Source organism: Pseudorasbora parva, chromosome 22 (assembly GCF_024679245.1).
Source record: "Pseudorasbora parva isolate DD20220531a chromosome 22, ASM2467924v1, whole genome shotgun sequence".
Lineage (NCBI taxonomy): Eukaryota > Metazoa > Chordata > Actinopteri > Cypriniformes > Gobionidae > Pseudorasbora > Pseudorasbora parva.
The window spans coordinates 24,667,791-24,684,707 of NC_090193.1; the positions used below are offsets into that span (position 1 = coordinate 24,667,791).

The 16,917-nt window shown below is 42.0% G+C and overlaps 1 protein-coding gene across 1 annotated transcript; it reads right to left on the minus strand.

Annotated features, from left to right (window-relative positions):
• Window positions 1-289: 289 nt before the first annotated feature.
• Window positions 290-4,593, minus strand: optc (opticin). The gene is made up of 7 exons (XM_067431622.1): window positions 4,084-4,593; window positions 3,095-3,247; window positions 2,309-2,474; window positions 2,063-2,221; window positions 1,690-1,892; window positions 636-731; window positions 290-544 (listed from the first exon to the last, which is right to left on the minus strand). Exons 1-7 carry the CDS (start codon window positions 4,108-4,110, stop codon window positions 374-376), a joined length of 975 nt encoding a protein of 324 aa, XP_067287723.1. The 5' UTR covers window positions 4,111-4,593; the 3' UTR covers window positions 290-373.
• Between the last annotated feature and the right edge of the window lie 12,324 nt (window positions 4,594-16,917).

Consider the following 16,917-nt stretch of genomic DNA (forward strand, 5'->3'; position numbering starts at 1 on the left):
TTATTTTGATTTTTTTTGCGCACAAAAACTGTTCTCGCCGCTTGGTACAATTATTGTACAGCCACTGTAGTGAGATGGACTTTGTAACGAAGTCTTAAGTGCCTTTTATGGGTCTTGTGAGTGGGTCAGTGGGAATGTACTGAATGTCAATGGAGGCCTTTCTGAAGCCTTTCTCAGCCATCAACTTCCAACAAAAATATCTTCATTTGTGTTCTGAAGATGAACGAATGTGTTACAGGTGTCCAACGACATGAGGGTGAGTAATTAATGAAATCATTTTCATTTTTGGGTGAACTAACCCTTTAAGAAGTTTAGAAAATACAGATGGAAAACACATACACACTATGAAAAAAAGGTTAAGAGAGACATTTTCCTAGACTGGAGTTCCTATAGGTAGTCGTGTTAAGCAGATATAAGCCGGGGGGTATAAATTGATGTCCACAGGGTTGCCATCAAGCCTGATGTCCTCCAGGGCTTTCCGTATGTAGTTTTTGTCATGAATGTTGCAGAAAGTATCTTGGCTTATGCTCTGTATATTGTTATTCTGGAGAAAATGTAGAAGAGAGGGAGAGATAGCATTAATTATGAGGACATTATTGCCCACTAGTACGGAGAGTAGCGGGAGCTGTTTTTACCTGCAGGTGGAGCACTCGTAGGCTATCGGGTAGGGGTACGGGAATGTAGTTTAACTTGTTGTTTGATAGGTAAAGGAACTGAAGCTCTTTCATCTCCTACTCACGAGACGAGAGAAAATGAAAGTTAGAACAAACAAGATAACATTATCATGTTCAGTTTATTAATTTTCTCTGAAAAGTAACCATTTTACAAAAATAAGCATTGAAATTGAAAAATGGTTAGGCTATACGTAAGCGAATTATCTTACGCCACTGTCTCAATTGTTTTAAAGGGAAAGTTCATCTAAAAATATTTTTTTTGTCATAATTTACTTGCATATATGAGTAACTTTCTGCTGTTGAACACAAAATAATATATTTTGATAAATGTTGGTGACCAGACTGTTGACTAACCATTGACTTTCATAGTCAATAATAAAAATAAATAAAACAGAAGTTAATGCTACCATAATTCTTCAAAAATATCTTCTTTGTGTTCAATAGAAGAAAGAAACTCATACATGTTTGGAACAGCTTGAGGGTGAGTAAACGATGGGGTCATTTTGGATATTTTTGGGGAGAACTATCCCTTTAAATGTAAACATTTTTTGTATCGTGCAGTGTTCCTTTTCAAGTAAATGCATTTTATAGGAAAACAAGCCATAAAATGGCCTTTTGTCTGTCTATCTATTATTATAACATGGTGGCTGATATAATGATGCGCTCGGTGAAGGAGATGATTAGAAATATACAGTAGCAAACCTAGGAGAATAATAACCATGTTAAACACAAACAATAACCGACAAAAGGCAAAACTGAACAGGGATGCAGGGGATAATCAGGAATCAGGGGATAATCCATCCATCCATCCATCCATCCATCCATCCATCCATCCATCCATCCATCCATCCATCCATCCATCCATCCATCGCAGTTAAAGCAGAATGAAACATTTCTTGAGCTCCAAATAAGCATAATAAAATGATTCTGAAGAAAATATTTTTTTAATTCATATTTCACAATACTGTTACTGTTTTTACTATTAATTTTTTTTATACACCTGATCTGTAAATACCTTAAAGGCCTCCGCGTGCATGCCTGAACTCCTCAACTGGTTATTGCGAACATCAATGTGCATCAGGGAAGCTGGGAGTTCTGGGAGTGTCTGGATGTTGTTGTCAGCTAACATGAGATCCTGAAGCTGAAGAAGTGATCGAAAAGCATCCTCGTTCACTTTACCTATCTGGTTTCCACTCAGGTCGATCCGTTTCAGCTGATCTGAGAACATCGTTTAGTGCAGTTTTCTCAGTTTGAATCATAATTAAATTGATAAAGTCTTAAATCGTCTTTTATGCATTTCAGGTCTTGTGTAAACGGTGTAATACAGTATATGTTTGAAAAATTACATTGGTTTCTTCTAGAAAGAGGGACGTCTGTTTGAGTCTTACTGAGATTGATGAAGTCTGTGGCCTTAACCTCAGTGATCTTGTTGAAGCGAGCGTAGAAGTGTGTGGTTTCTTTGGGAAGAGGAGGAATCTGAGTCAGTTCTGAGTCATCACAGTAAACACTGCCGCTGATACACACACATAGCAGGCAGGAGGGCATCCCTAGAGTAGAGAGGGAGATAGGACTGTGATATGACGTTTCATACCACCAGAGGCCGCAAGATTCGTGACTGAAATGGAAACTTCTACCTAAGCCTGTGTCAGGCCCAAACAGGCCCGGAGCACGGAAGTCTAGAGTGGAGGGGACGGGTGACTTTGTTGGACGGGGTGGCAGTGTCACTTCCTCCACATAGTCCCCAGGAGGAACTACAGCAGGTGGTGGAGTGACCTCTGGAGGAGGAGCCAGGGTCCCAACCTCAGTAAGTAAGAAAGAGAGGTTAGCCAAAAGACTTCTCATAACATAATATACATAAACATTCTCATTGTGACTCTATTCTTAAAGGGATAGTTTGAGTCGTCATTAGCTCACCGTCATCTCGTTACAAACCTCTATTGCTTTTTTTCTAATGCAGAACACAAGACGACTTTTTTGAGAAATGTCTCTGCTTTATTTGTCCAAGACAATGAGCTTAAATTTATCTGGTGCTCAACCTTCAAAACAAATTTCTGCATTCTATGCTTTATGTAATACAAATGTAACATCAAAAATGGTGTCTAATGAAGTTAATTCATAAAATGTGATTGATCTTTTAAAATGACAATTAATTTACTCCAAAACATTGCATTTTTATTATATTAATATTGCTGCTAGAAATATAGTGTATCAGATGCAACTTGCTTGGTGCTTTTTTGTCATTTTGAAGCGGAATAGTACTAATATCCCCTTCACTTTCATTATATAGAAATACATACAGGTTGATGTAAATAAACTCTCCTTTTGTGTTCCATGGAAGAAAAGAAACAAAGTCATATAGGTTTGGAACGTCATGATGACAGAAGTGTCAGACTTAATCAGGTTTTTAAACCTCCTCTCACCTCATCCAGGTCTTCAAATTCATAGATCTCGCTGCTAAATGGGTTAAGAACCCATGTGTTTACATCATCGTAATTCTCATTGCCAAGGTCCAGATCGCTTGGAGGGGCACTGAGACCGAAGCCCAACAGTGTCCAAACAAGATACAACGCCATCTAGAGTAGACAAAGTGAATTATATGAGCGTATGTACTTTGTCATTGTGGATTTGTGATATGCATTTAGGACTTGTGATTATTCAATCACAGAGTGGAGTAATCGGCATTCTGCGATCTTTCTTATTAGCTAAAAAATGGTTGGGGTTTTGGAAATGTTCTCTCTTTTTCCCCAAGGGATTTTATAACTGTCTGCAGGAGTTCTTTGTCTACAGTCCCAGATGCCTGTCACACCAGTTATTTGTTTAACCTTTAAGGGCATTTCTTTCCGGCTGCCCAGACACGTAAACTCTTAAACATCACGCATAATGACAGTGTGCAAGTTCATACACTTTAGACCCTCCACACATTTGAAAACATAAATAATACAGTTGCATGGTTTGTAATGGTAATCTGTCATCCGGTTTTATATGGATATGGAAGTTGGCCGAACCTGAGTTTTGTGAAGAAGGCTGACAGGGGTGTGCAATCTAAAGTATGGGTTTTCCATATGTATATATATATATAATCCTCTGGAGTCGCTTGGAAAAAAGGACCTACCAAATATAACATAATAAATCCAAATCATGCGTCTTCCTCAATACTAAATCAACACAGATGGGTTCCATAATGTGCATCTTCATGGTCATCATGTAGTGTTTCTTAATGCTGGGCAATCAGGACCACACCAAACTTGGCTTCCCATAAACTCCTAACAGCTTCAGCCTGACAAATCAGTATTCAGAGCTCTCCTGGGCCAATTCAATTATTCACGTAACCCCATTCTGAAAGTATTCGGAATAAGACTAATTACCAAGGAGTCTTCATACAGCAGAAAAGGGAAAAAGAGAGGCCTACCTTTGATGTTTGTCTGTGAACAGCCATGCCTGAGAGCAGATCTTAGGGGAACAGTGGTATGGAAGCTGGCCTGTGTTCTCCTAAGATTTGAACAATGAATAGCTGACCCAGGATTGAGGACACAAGCAGGTTAGGTGAGGGGGAGAGGTGGGAGCTCAGCTGGGGGATGGCCAGGTCAGTTTGCTCAGCTGTCACTAATTTTACAGCGCTGTTGTTGCTGTAGTCTCAGACCCAACCTGGTTTGGTAATTTATCGCTCCCTGCCGGCAGGTTGTTAACTTCATGTGGTTTTCAGACGCGTGTCCTAGAGAGATGCAAGCTTTACACTACATTTTATGTTGCTTTGGCATTCCAGAAGACAATTTTGGATTTCCAGGAAGCATCTTGGATTGTTTTGGGTGTGCAGTCACCCAGTTCACCCCTTGTGATTTCCAGTCCATTCAAGCATTATACTTAAAGTGAGAAACAAATCTGTGTCATAATTGTTTGACTCAATTTACTAAAGCCTCAGAACTTTTTCTGACTGAACACATTTTAAAGTCTGAAGTCTTAAACTAATGGACTTAATGTTATTTCATGGTGTATTAAGCAGGTCATTGAGGTCAGCTGGTTGTAATTTGACTCAGATTGACGTCCAATAGCAAACCCAATGGACGACCTTTTGACATCCAGATTTTTTTGTGGCGTCTGTCTGACGAGACGCAAACAGACACTCCTGCTTCATTCTTTTTCTGTACAAGATCTTGCGTCACTTGACTTGCGTCACAGTCATTAGCAACCATGTTACACATATCAAAATTCCACTGCTAAATACTTTGTACAGATGATGACTAGCTCAGAAAGAACTACTGTTTGACCAAAGAGGAGGTGTATGTAAACTTTTCCTCTCTAATGAGTATATCATGGACTAAAAGTGTTTATTTTAATTGTCACAATGAACTATGCTTTTGAATCTCCTTTGCTCACCAATGCTGTTTTACAAAAACATGTTTTTAGCTTTTTCCCCCCAACATATAACAGCAAAGAATACAATACACAAAGAAAAAAAAGAAGAGGAAAATAGCTAAATCAACTTTATCACATCAAGCCATGCAGCACTATATTTACATAATTCAAAAAGGGTTTCCAGATCTTATGAAATCATTTTCTCCTGCCCCTCATTGAATATGTGATCTTCTCTAAAGGTACACTGCTGCAGACCTCCAATAACACAATCCAATTGGCACATCAGTGTCTGCTTTCCATTTCAAAGCAATACATTTTTTAGCTATTATTAACAACATTTCAATAAGTTTAAAAGCTTGTCTGTTTCAGAGATGAGAGTTGGCAAAATTACCCTACAGTATGAACACACCTGGATTTACTGGAGTAAAAGCTGGTGTAAAAAATTAAACTGAATGAATCTATACCTATTCAAGGTTGAGGTGACCCAATCTTAACAAATTGGCCCCACAGGTCCCCATCTATTCTTACTACCAAACTCAGCTCCCATCTACTTTATACATTCCTTATTATTCAGTTTTTGTATTCCTATTATTATATTTCTTATTATCAATGTTGCAAAACAGTTGTGCTGCTTTATATTTATTTGGAAACCTTGAAACCTGGATTTTTTTTTTTTTTTTATGGTATTCATTTCTTTCAAAAATCTTAATGTCCCAAACATTTGAAAGGTATAATATCTGTCACCTATATACACATTATACACATTATATTGGCAAACGTTTTGGGATTCCTGTCTTTACATTCACAGGAACGTTAATGACATACCATTCTTAATCCATAGGGTTTAATATGGAGTTGGCCCACCCTTTGCAGCTTTAAAAGCTACAACTCTTCAGGGAAGGCTTTCCACAAGGTTTAGGAGTGTGTTCATGGGTATTTTTGACCATTCTTCTAGAAGCATTTGTAAGGTCAGGAACTGGTTTTGGACAAGAAGGTCTGGCTTGCAGTCTCCGTTCTAATTCATCCCAAAGGTGTTTTATCAGGTTGAGGTCAGGACTCTGTGCAGGCCAGTCAGGTTCCTCCACACCAAACGTACTCATCCATGTCTTTATGGACCTTGCTTTGTGGACTGGTTCGCTATCATGTTGGTATGCTGAAGCATTAAGAGTTCCTTTCACTGGGGCCAAGGCCAACCCCTGATAACATGCTTGTCCATGGAAACCCATTCCAGGAAGCTCTCTACACACAATTCTTGAGCTCATCCGAAGGCCACATGAAGGAGTTGCTGTTGTTCCCAATTGCTTCTACTTGCTTATAATACCACTAACAGTTGACTGTGGAATATTTAGTAGTAAGGAAATTCCATGAATGGACTTATTGCACAGGCGGCAACCTATCACGGTAACGCGCTTGAATTCACTGAGCTCCTGACAGCGACCCATTCTTTCACAAATGTTTGTAGAAGCAGTCTGCATGCCTAGGTGCTTGATTTTATACACCTGTGGCCATGGAAGTGATTGGAACACCTGAATTCAGTTATTTGGAGGGGTGTCCTAATACTTTTATGTATAGGAGGCTACGGTGGCCCAGTAGTGCAGCTGTACTAATTAAACCACAACACAACGAAATCGCCACAACACAACAGAAACAAGGCACAACACAATGAAATCGCCACAACACAATGGAAACGAGCCACAACACAACGAAATCGTCACAACACAACGAAATCGTCACAACACAATGGAAACGAGCCACAACACAACGAAATCGCCACAACACAACGAAATCGTCACAACACAACGAAATCGTCACAACACAATGGAAACGAGCCACAACACAACGAAATCGCCACAACACAACGAAATCGCCACAACACAACGAAATCGCCACAACACAACGAAATCGCCACAACACAACGAAATCGTCACAACACAACGAAATCGCCACAACACAACGAAATCGTCACAACACAACGAAATCGTCACAACACAATGGAAACGAGCCACAACACAACGAAATCGTCACAACACAACGAAATCGCCACAACACAACGAAATCGTCACAACACAACGAAATCGTCACAACACAACGAAATCGTCACAACACAATGGAAACGAGCCACAACACAATGAAATCGCCACAACACAACGAAATCGTCACAACACAATGGAAACGAGCCACAACACAACGAAATCGTCACAACACAACGAAATCGTCACAACACAATGGAAACGAGCCACAACACAACGAAATCGTCACAACACAATGAAATCGTCACAACACAATGGAAACGAGCCACAACACAACGAAATCGCCACAACACAACGAAATCGTCACAACACAACGGAAATGAGCCACAACACAACGAAATCGTCACAACACAATGAAATCGTCACAACACAATGAAAACGAGCCACAACACAATGAAATCGTCACAACACAACGAAATCGTCACAACACAATGGAAACGAGCCACAACACAACGAAATCGTCACAACACAACGAAATCGTCACAACACAATGGAAACGAGCCACAACACAACGAAATCGTCACAACACAACGAAATCGTCACAACACAATGGAAACGAGCCACAACACAATGAAATCGAGCCACAACACAATGAAATCGCCACAACACAATGGAAACGAGCCACAACACAACGAAATCGTCACAACACAACGAAATCGTCACAACACAATGGAAACGAGCCACAACACAACGAAATCGTCACAACACAACGAAATCGTCACAACACAATGGAAACGAGCCACAACACAACGAAATCGTCACAACACAACGAAATCGTCACAACACAATGGAAACGAGCCACAACACAACGAAATCGTCACAACACATCGAAATTGTCACAACACAACGGAAATGAGCCACAACACAACGAAATCGCCACAACACAACGAAATCGTCACAACACAACGAAATCGCCACAACACAACGAAATCGTCACAACACAACGAAATCGCCACAACACAACGAAATCGTCACAACACAATGGAAATGAGCCACAACCCAACGAAATCGCCACAACACAACGAAATCGCCACAACACAACGAAATCGTCACAACTCAACGAAATCGCCACAACACAACGAAATCGCCACAACACAACGAAATCGTCACAACACAACGGAAATGAGCCACAACACAACGAAATTGCCACAACACAACGAAATTGCCACAACACAACGGAAATGAGCCACAACACAACGAAATCGCCACAACACAACGAAATCGTCACAACACAACGAAATCGTCACAACACAACGAAATCGTCACAACACAACGAAATCATCACAACACAACGGAAATGAGCCACATCACAACGAAATCGCCACAACACAACGAAATTGCCACAACACAACAGAAATGAGCCACAACACAACGAAATCGTCACAACACAACAGAAATAAGGCACAACACAATGAAATCGCCACAACACAATGGAAACGAGCCACAACACAACGAAATCGTCACAACACAACGAAATCGTCACAACACAACGGAAATGAGCCACAACACAATGAAATCGTCACAACACAATGGAAATGAGCCACAACACAATGGAAATGAGCCACAACACAACGAAATTGCCACAACACAACGGAAATGAGCCACAACACAACGGAAACGAGCCACAACACAACGAAATCGCCACAACACAACGAAATTGTCACAACACAACGAAATCGTCACAACACAACGGAAATGAGCCACAACACAACGAAATCGCCACAACACAATGAAATTGCCACAACACAACAGAAATGAGCCACAACACAACGAAATCGCCACAACACAACAGAAGCAAGGCACAACACAATGAAATCGCCACAACACAATGGAAACGAGCCACAACACAACGAAATCGTCACAACACAACGAAATCGTCACAACACAACGAAATCGCCACAACACAACGAAATCGTCACAACACAACGAAATCGCCACAACACAACGAAATCGTCACAACACAACGAAATCGTCACAACACAACGAAATCGTCACAACACAATGGAAACGAGCCACAACACAATGAAATGGCCACAACACAACGAAATCGTCACAACACAATGGAAACGAGCCACAACACAACGAAATCGTCACAACACAACGAAATCGTCACAACACAATGGAAACGAGCCACAACACAACGAAATCGTCACAACACAATGAAATCGTCACAACACAATGGAAACGAGCCACAACACAACGAAATCGCCACCACACAACGAAATCGTCACAACACAACGAAATCGTCACAACACAACGAAATCGTCACAACACAATGAAAACGAGCCACAACACAATGAAATCGTCACAACACAACGAAATCGTCACAACACAATGGAAACGAGCCACAACACAACGAAATCGTCACAACACAACGAAATCGTCACAACACAATGGAAACGAGCCACAACACAACGAAATCGTCACAACACAACGAAATCGTCACAACACAATGGAAACGAGCCACAACACAATGAAATCGAGCCACAACACAATGAAATCGCCACAACACAATGGAAACGAGCCACAACACAACGAAATCGTCACAACACAACGAAATCGTCACAACACAATGGAAACGAGCCACAACACAACGAAATCGTCACAACACAACGAAATCGTCACAACACAATGGAAACGAGCCACAACACAACGAAATCGTCACAACACAACGAAATCGTCACAACACAATGGAAACGAGCCACAACACAACGAAATCGTCACAACACATCGAAATTGTCACAACACAACGGAAATGAGCCACAACACAACGAAATCGCCACAACACAACGAAATCGTCACAACACAACGAAATCGCCACAACACAACGAAATCGTCACAACACAACGAAATCGCCACAACACAACGAAATCGTCACAACACAACGGAAATGAGCCACAACCCAACGAAATCGCCACAACACAACGAAATCGCCACAACACAACGAAATCGTCACAACTCAACGAAATCGCCACAACACAACGAAATCGCCACAACACAACGAAATCGTCACAACACAACGGAAATGAGCCACAACACAACGAAATTGCCACAACACAACGAAATTGCCACAACACAACGGAAATGAGCCACAACACAACGAAATCGCCACAACAAAACGAAATCGTCACAACACAACGAAATCGTCACAACACAACGAAATCGTCACAACACAACGGAAATGAGCCACATCACAACGAAATCGCCACAACACAACGAAATTGCCACAACACAACAGAAATGAGCCACAACACAACGAAATCGTCACAACACAACAGAAATAAGGCACAACACAATGAAATCGCCACAACACAATGGAAACGAGCCACAACACAACGAAATCGTCACAACACAACGAAATCGTCACAACACAACGGAAATGAGCCACAACACAATGAAATCGTCACAACACAATGGAAATGAGCCACAACACAATGGAAATGAGCCACAACACAACGAAATTGCCACAACACAACGGAAATGAGCCACAACACAACGGAAACGAGCCACAACACAACGAAATCGCCACAACACAACGAAATTGTCACAACACAACGAAATCGTCACAACACAACGGAAATGAGCCACAACACAACAAAATCGCCACAACACAATGAAATTGCCACAACACAACAGAAATGAGCCACAACACAACGAAATCGCCACAACACAACAGAAGCAAGGCACAACACAATGAAATCGCCACAACACAATGGAAACGAGCCACAACACAACGAAATCGTCACAACACAACGAAATCGTCACAACACAACGAAATCGCCACAACACAACGAAATCGTCACAACACAATGGAAACGAGCCACAACACAACGAAATCGTCACAACACAACGAAATCGTCACAACACAACGAAATCGTCACAACACAACGGAAATGAGCCACAACACAACGGAAACGAGCCACAACACAACAAAATCGCCACAACACAACGAAATCGTCACAACACAACAAAATCGTCACAACACAACAAAATTGCCACAACACAACGGAAATGAGCCACAACACAACGAAATCTCCACAACACAACGGAAACGAGCCACAAAACAACAAAATCGTCACAACACAACAAAATCGTCACAACACAACGAAATCGCCACAACACAACGAAATCTCCACAACACAACGGAAACGAGCCACAACACAACAAAATCGTCACAACACAATGAAATCGTCACAACACAACGGAAATGAGCCACAACACAACGGAAATGAGCCACAACACAACAAAATCGTCACAACACAACGAAATCGTCACAACACAACGAAATCGTCACAACACAACGGAAATGAGCCACAACACAACGAAATCGCCACAACACAACGAAATTGCCACAACACAACGGAAATGAGCCACAACACAACGGAAACGAGCCACAACACAACGAAATCGCCACAACACAACGAAATTGTCACAACACAACGAAATCGTCACAACACAACGGAAATGAGCCACAACACAACGAAATCGCCACAACACAATGAAATTGCCACAACACAACAGAAATGAGCCACAACACAACGAAATCGCCACAACACAACAGAAACAAGGCACAACACAATGAAATCGCCACAACACAATGGAAACGAGCCACAACACAACGAAATCGTCACAACACAACGAAATCGTCACAACACAACGAAATCGCCACAACACAACGAAATCGTCACAACACAATGGAAACGAGCCACAACACAACGAAATCGTCACAACACAACGAAATCGTCACAACACAACGAAATCGCCACAACACAACGGAAATGAGCCACAACACAACGAAATCGCCACAACACAACGAAATCGTCACAACACAACGGAAATGAGCCACAACACAACGGAAACGAGCCACAACACAACAAAATCGCCACAACACAACGAAATCGTCACAACACAACGAAATCGTCACAACACAACAAAATTGCCACAACACAACGGAAATGAGCCACAACACAACAAAATTGCCACAACACAACGGAAATGAGCCACAACACAACAAAATCGTCACAACACAACGGAAACAAGGCACAACACAACGGAAATGAGCCACAACACAACGAAATCTCCACAACACAACGGAAACGAGCCACAAAACAACAAAATCGTCACAACACAACAAAATCGTCACAACACAACGAAATCGCCACAACACAACGAAATCTCCACAACACAACGGAAACGAGCCACAACACAACAAAATCGTCACAACACAATGAAATCGTCACAACACAACGGAAATGAGCCACAACACAACGAAATCGTCACAACACAACGGAAATGAGCCACAACACAACAAAATCGTCACAACACAACGAAATCGTCACAACACAACGAAATCGTCACAACACAACGAAATCGTCACAACACAACGAAATCGTCACAACACAACGAAATCATCACAACACAACGGAAATGAGCCACATCACAACGAAATCGCCACAACACAACGAAATTGCCACAACACAACAGAAATGAGCCACAACACAACGAAATCGTCACAACACAACAGAAATAAGGCACAACACAATGAAATCGCCACAACACAATGGAAACGAGCCACAACACAACGAAATCGTCACAACACAACGAAATCGTCACAACACAACGGAAATGAGCCACAACACAATGAAATCGTCACAACACAATGGAAATGAGCCACAACACAATGGAAATGAGCCACAACACAACGAAATTGCCACAACACAACGGAAATGAGCCACAACACAACGGAAACGAGCCACAACACAACGAAATCGCCACAACACAACGAAATTGTCACAACACAACGAAATCGTCACAACACAACGGAAATGAGCCACAACACAACGAAATCGCCACAACACAATGAAATTGCCACAACACAACAGAAATGAGCCACAACACAACGAAATCGCCACAACACAACAGAAGCAAGGCACAACACAATGAAATCGCCACAACACAATGGAAACGAGCCACAACACAACGAAATCGTCACAACACAACGAAATCGTCACAACACAACGAAATCGCCACAACACAACGAAATCGTCACAACACAACGAAATCGCCACAACACAACGAAATCGTCACAACACAACGAAATCGTCACAACACAACGAAATCGTCACAACACAATGGAAACGAGCCACAACACAATGAAATGGCCACAACACAACGAAATCGTCACAACACAATGGAAACGAGCCACAACACAACGAAATCGTCACAACACAACGAAATCGTCACAACACAATGGAAACGAGCCACAACACAACGAAATCGTCACAACACAATGAAATCGTCACAACACAATGGAAACGAGCCACAACACAACGAAATCGCCACCACACAACGAAATCGTCACAACACAACGAAATCGTCACAACACAACGAAATCGTCACAACACAATGAAAACGAGCCACAACACAATGAAATCGTCACAACACAACGAAATCGTCACAACACAATGGAAACGAGCCACAACACAACGAAATCGTCACAACACAACGAAATCGTCACAACACAATGGAAACGAGCCACAACACAACGAAATCGTCACAACACAACGAAATCGTCACAACACAATGGAAACGAGCCACAACACAATGAAATCGAGCCACAACACAATGAAATCGCCACAACACAATGGAAACGAGCCACAACACAACGAAATCGTCACAACACAACGAAATCGTCACAACACAATGGAAACGAGCCACAACACAACGAAATCGTCACAACACAACGAAATCGTCACAACACAATGGAAACGAGCCACAACACAACGAAATCGTCACAACACAACGAAATCGTCACAACACAATGGAAACGAGCCACAACACAACGAAATCGTCACAACACATCGAAATTGTCACAACACAACGGAAATGAGCCACAACACAACGAAATCGCCACAACACAACGAAATCGTCACAACACAACGAAATCGCCACAACACAACGAAATCGTCACAACACAACGAAATCGCCACAACACAACGAAATCGTCACAACACAACGGAAATGAGCCACAACCCAACGAAATCGCCACAACACAACGAAATCGCCACAACACAACGAAATCGTCACAACTCAACGAAATCGCCACAACACAACGAAATCGCCACAACACAACGAAATCGTCACAACACAACGGAAATGAGCCACAACACAACGAAATTGCCACAACACAACGAAATTGCCACAACACAACGGAAATGAGCCACAACACAACGAAATCGCCACAACAAAACGAAATCGTCACAAGACAACGAAATCGTCACAACACAACGAAATCGTCACAACACAACGGAAATGAGCCACATCACAACGAAATCGCCACAACACAACGAAATTGCCACAACACAACAGAAATGAGCCACAACACAACGAAATCGTCACAACACAACAGAAATAAGGCACAACACAATGAAATCGCCACAACACAATGGAAACGAGCCACAACACAACGAAATCGTCACAACACAACGAAATCGTCACAACACAACGGAAATGAGCCACAACACAATGAAATCGTCACAACACAATGGAAATGAGCCACAACACAATGGAAATGAGCCACAACACAACGAAATTGCCACAACACAACGGAAATGAGCCACAACACAACGGAAACGAGCCACAACACAACGAAATCGCCACAACACAACGAAATTGTCACAACACAACGAAATCGTCACAACACAACCGAAATGAGCCACAACACAACAAAATCGCCACAACACAATGAAATTGCCACAACACAACAGAAATGAGCCACAACACAACGAAATCGCCACAACACAACAGAAGCAAGGCACAACACAATGAAATCGCCACAACACAATGGAAACGAGCCACAACACAACGAAATCGTCACAACACAACGAAATCGTCACAACACAACGAAATCGCCACAACACAACGAAATCGTCACAACACAATGGAAACGAGCCACAACACAACGAAATCGTCACAACACAACGAAATCGTCACAACACAACGAAATCGTCACAACACAACGGAAATGAGCCACAACACAACGGAAACGAGCCACAACACAACAAAATCGCCACAACACAACGAAATCGTCACAACACAACAAAATCGTCACAACACAACAAAATTGCCACAACACAACGGAAATGAGCCACAACACAACGAAATCTCCACAACACAACGGAAACGAGCCACAAAACAACAAAATCGTCACAACACAACAAAATCGTCACAACACAACGAAATCGCCACAACACAACGAAATCTCCACAACACAACGAAATCGTCACAACACAACGAAATCGTCACAACACAACGGAAATGAGCCACAACACAACGAAATCGCCACAACACAACGAAATTGCCACAACACAACGGAAATGAGCCACAACACAACGGAAACGAGCCACAACACAACGAAATCGCCACAACACAACGAAATTGTCACAACACAACGAAATCGTCACAACACAACGGAAATGAGCCACAACACAACGAAATCGCCACAACACAATGAAATTGCCACAACACAACAGAAATGAGCCACAACACAACGAAATCGCCACAACACAACAGAAACAAGGCACAACACAATGAAATCGCCACAACACAATGGAAACGAGCCACAACACAACGAAATCGTCACAACACAACGAAATCGTCACAACACAACGAAATCGCCACAACACAACGAAATCGTCACAACACAATGGAAACGAGCCACAACACAACGAAATCGTCACAACACAACGAAATCGTCACAACACAACGAAATCGCCACAACACAACGGAAATGAGCCACAACACAACGAAATCGCCACAACACAACGAAATCGTCACAACACAACGGAAATGAGCCACAACACAACGGAAACGAGCCACAACACAACAAAATCGCCACAACACAACGAAATCGTCACAACACAACGAAATCGTCACAACACAACAAAATTGCCACAACACAACGGAAATGAGCCACAACACAACAAAATTGCCACAACACAACGGAAATGAGCCACAACACAACGAAATCGCCACAACACAACGAAATTGCCACAACACAACAGAAATGAGCCACAACACAACGAAATCGTCACAACACAACAGAAATAAGGCACAACACAATGAAATCGCCACAACACAATGGAAACGAGCCACAACACAACGAAATCGTCACAACACAACGAAATCGTCACAACACAACGGAAATGAGCCACAACACAATGAAATCGTCACAACACAATGGAAATGAGCCACAACACAATGGAAATGAGCCACAACACAACGAAATTGCCACAACACAACGGAAATGAGCCACAACACAACGGAAACGAGCCACAACACAACGAAATCGCCACAACACAACGAAATTGTCACAACACAACGAAATCGTCACAACACAACGGAAATGAGCCACAACACAACGGAAACGAGCCACAACACAACAAAATCGCCACAACACAACGAAATCGTCACAACACAACAAAATCGCCACAACACAATGAAATTGCCACAACACAACAGAAATGAGCCACAACACAACGAAATCGCCACAACACAACAGAAGCAAGGCACAACACAATGAAATCGCCACAACACAATGGAAACGAGCCACAACACAACGAAATCGTCACAACACAACGAAATCGTCACAACACAACGAAATCGCCACAACACAACGAAATCGTCACAACACAATGGAAACGAGCCACAACACAACGAAATCGTCACAACACAACGAAATCGTCACAACACAACGAAATCGTCACAACACAACGGAAATGAGCCACAACACAACGGAAACGAGCCACAACACAACAAAATCGCCACAACACAACGAAATCGTCACAACACAACAAAATCGT